The sequence below is a fragment of the Dipodomys ordii genome, unplaced genomic scaffold (genome assembly GCF_000151885.1).
Source record: "Dipodomys ordii isolate 6190 unplaced genomic scaffold, Dord_2.0 Scaffold16, whole genome shotgun sequence".
Lineage (NCBI taxonomy): Eukaryota > Metazoa > Chordata > Mammalia > Rodentia > Heteromyidae > Dipodomys > Dipodomys ordii.
In genome coordinates, this window is record NW_012267232.1 from 6042250 (window position 1) to 6044215 (window position 1966).

A 1966-nucleotide genomic window follows, 5' to 3' on the forward strand; every position below is an offset into this window, starting at 1 on the left:
GCTTTTTTCTTTTTGCTTATGTGGTGCTGAGGAATCGAACCCAGGGCCTCAGGCATGCAAGGCAAGCACTCTACCACTGAGCCACCTTCCCAGCCCCCTGTTACTAGTATCTTTTATGGGGTTCTCCTGAAAAACAGAGCCTGAGTGAGACAAAGAATTGTATGTGTAGGGGGTTTGAGAAGTTAACTGAAGAGGCAGAAAGGAATGAGAGAATGGGGAGAATAAGATAGGAAGAAAATCCATAGGAAGGGGGTTTCATATTATCCAGGTTAGTATCATCCAGGTTGCTGCTGGGAGCTTCATTGTATTAGATGAACATCTGAAGAACATTGTTTCCCAGGAGTGTGTTCATTTATCCGTCAACTCTTCTCTCTTGACCAGATTGCCCCTAGTGATACACAACACCCTTTCTCAAAAGATAGAAAATGCCCTGGGACAGATACAGAGATATAGTGAGCCCTGTAAGTAGAAAGTTGGTAGTGTGTTATTCAGAAGTGTAGTTGAAATTAGATGGACAGGAGTAATGTGACATGGTTATCAGGAACAGTTGCTAGAGGAGGTTACCAATAATCTGAGCAAATTTAGGCAAATTTTTAAATGATAAGGTATCTTAATAGCTTTAGCTATTGAGTTCTCATACCTGTTAGGATTTATATAAATCATGTACATCCTCTTATCTTTTTGTTTTATAGCTGTTCACCAGACTGGACATAATAGTGGCGTCATACACAGTGGAATTTATTATAAACCAGAATCTCTGAAAGCTAAATTATGTGTAAAAGGTTCAGCCCTCATCTATGAATACTGTAAACAAAAGGGAATTCCCTACAAGCAATGTGGCAAGGTATGGCATATAATTACTATATTTTCATTATTAAAAATTCATTGTTGGAAAAAAAATTCATTGTTGGGTGGGGTGCCAGTGGCTCATGCCTGTATTCCTAGCTTTTCAGGAGACTGAGATATAAGGATCGTGGTTCACAGCCAGCCTGGGCAGGAAAGTCCATGAGACTCTTATCTCTAATTAACCACCAGAAAACCCGAAATGGTGCTGTGGCTCAAGTGGTAGAGAGCTCTCCTTGAGCTGAAAAACTCAGGGACAGCACCCAGGTCCAGAATTTAAGCCCCACAACCAACCAAAATTTGAAAAAAAGAAAAATTCATTATTGGGTGCTGGTTGCTCATGACTCTAATTCTACCTTCTCAGGAGGCTGAGATCTGAAGATAATGGTTCAAAGCCAGCTTGGGCAGGAAAGCTTAGTGAGATTGTTACCTCCAATTAACTACTGAAGTAGAGCCAGAGCAAGAGCTTTGTCTAGGCCCTAAGTTTAAACCCAAGGACTGGCAAAAAAAAAAAAAGGCACTTAAAAAAAATACCAAAACATCATCCTGACAAAAGGTTTAGTAAAAAGGCAAGATATGCTGGGTGCTAGTGGCTCATGTCTGTAATCCTAGCTACTCAGGAGGCTGAGATCCTAGTTTGCGGATCCTGGTTTGAAGTTTGCCTGGGCAGGAAAGTCTGTGAGACTCTATCTTCAATAAACTACGCAGAAGAAGTGGGTCTGGTGCTCATAAAACATGGCACTAGCATCAGGGGCAGCACTTGGTCCCTGATTCAAGCCCTAGAATCGTCACAAAAAATAAAAAAAAAATTTAAAAGTAAGGTATAAAATTATGTAGTAGTTATGTTTTAAGTCATTTGTTGATTTAAGTAGTCTTTGTAATTTGACTAAAAATATTGCTGCATGAATTTTGTTAATTTCTTACTATGAAATGCAAGTTTTGACTCTTAACATAGCTGATATATTTAATTGTACCCATGTTCTTTATCATTTTATTTGGAAGCTAATAGTAGCTGTTGATCAAGAAGAAATTCCTAGACTTCAGGCCCTATACGAGAGAGGTCTACAGAATGGTGTCCAAGGCTTGAGACTGATCCAGCAGGAAGATATAAAAAAGAAGGAGC

The 1966-nt window shown here is 39.5% G+C and overlaps 1 protein-coding gene across 1 annotated transcript in view; it reads left to right on the forward strand.

The window, feature by feature from the left end:
* The window catches only part of L2hgdh (L-2-hydroxyglutarate dehydrogenase), a 27913-nt gene that overhangs the window by 8426 nt on the left and 17521 nt on the right, over window positions 1-1966 (forward strand). Inside the window, exons 3-4 of the mRNA XM_013012225.1 lie at window positions 701-844; window positions 1846-1964. Of these exons, the coding sequence (XP_012867679.1) occupies window positions 701-844; window positions 1846-1964 (263 nt within the window). The remainder of the gene's footprint in view (window positions 1-700; window positions 845-1845; window positions 1965-1966) is intronic.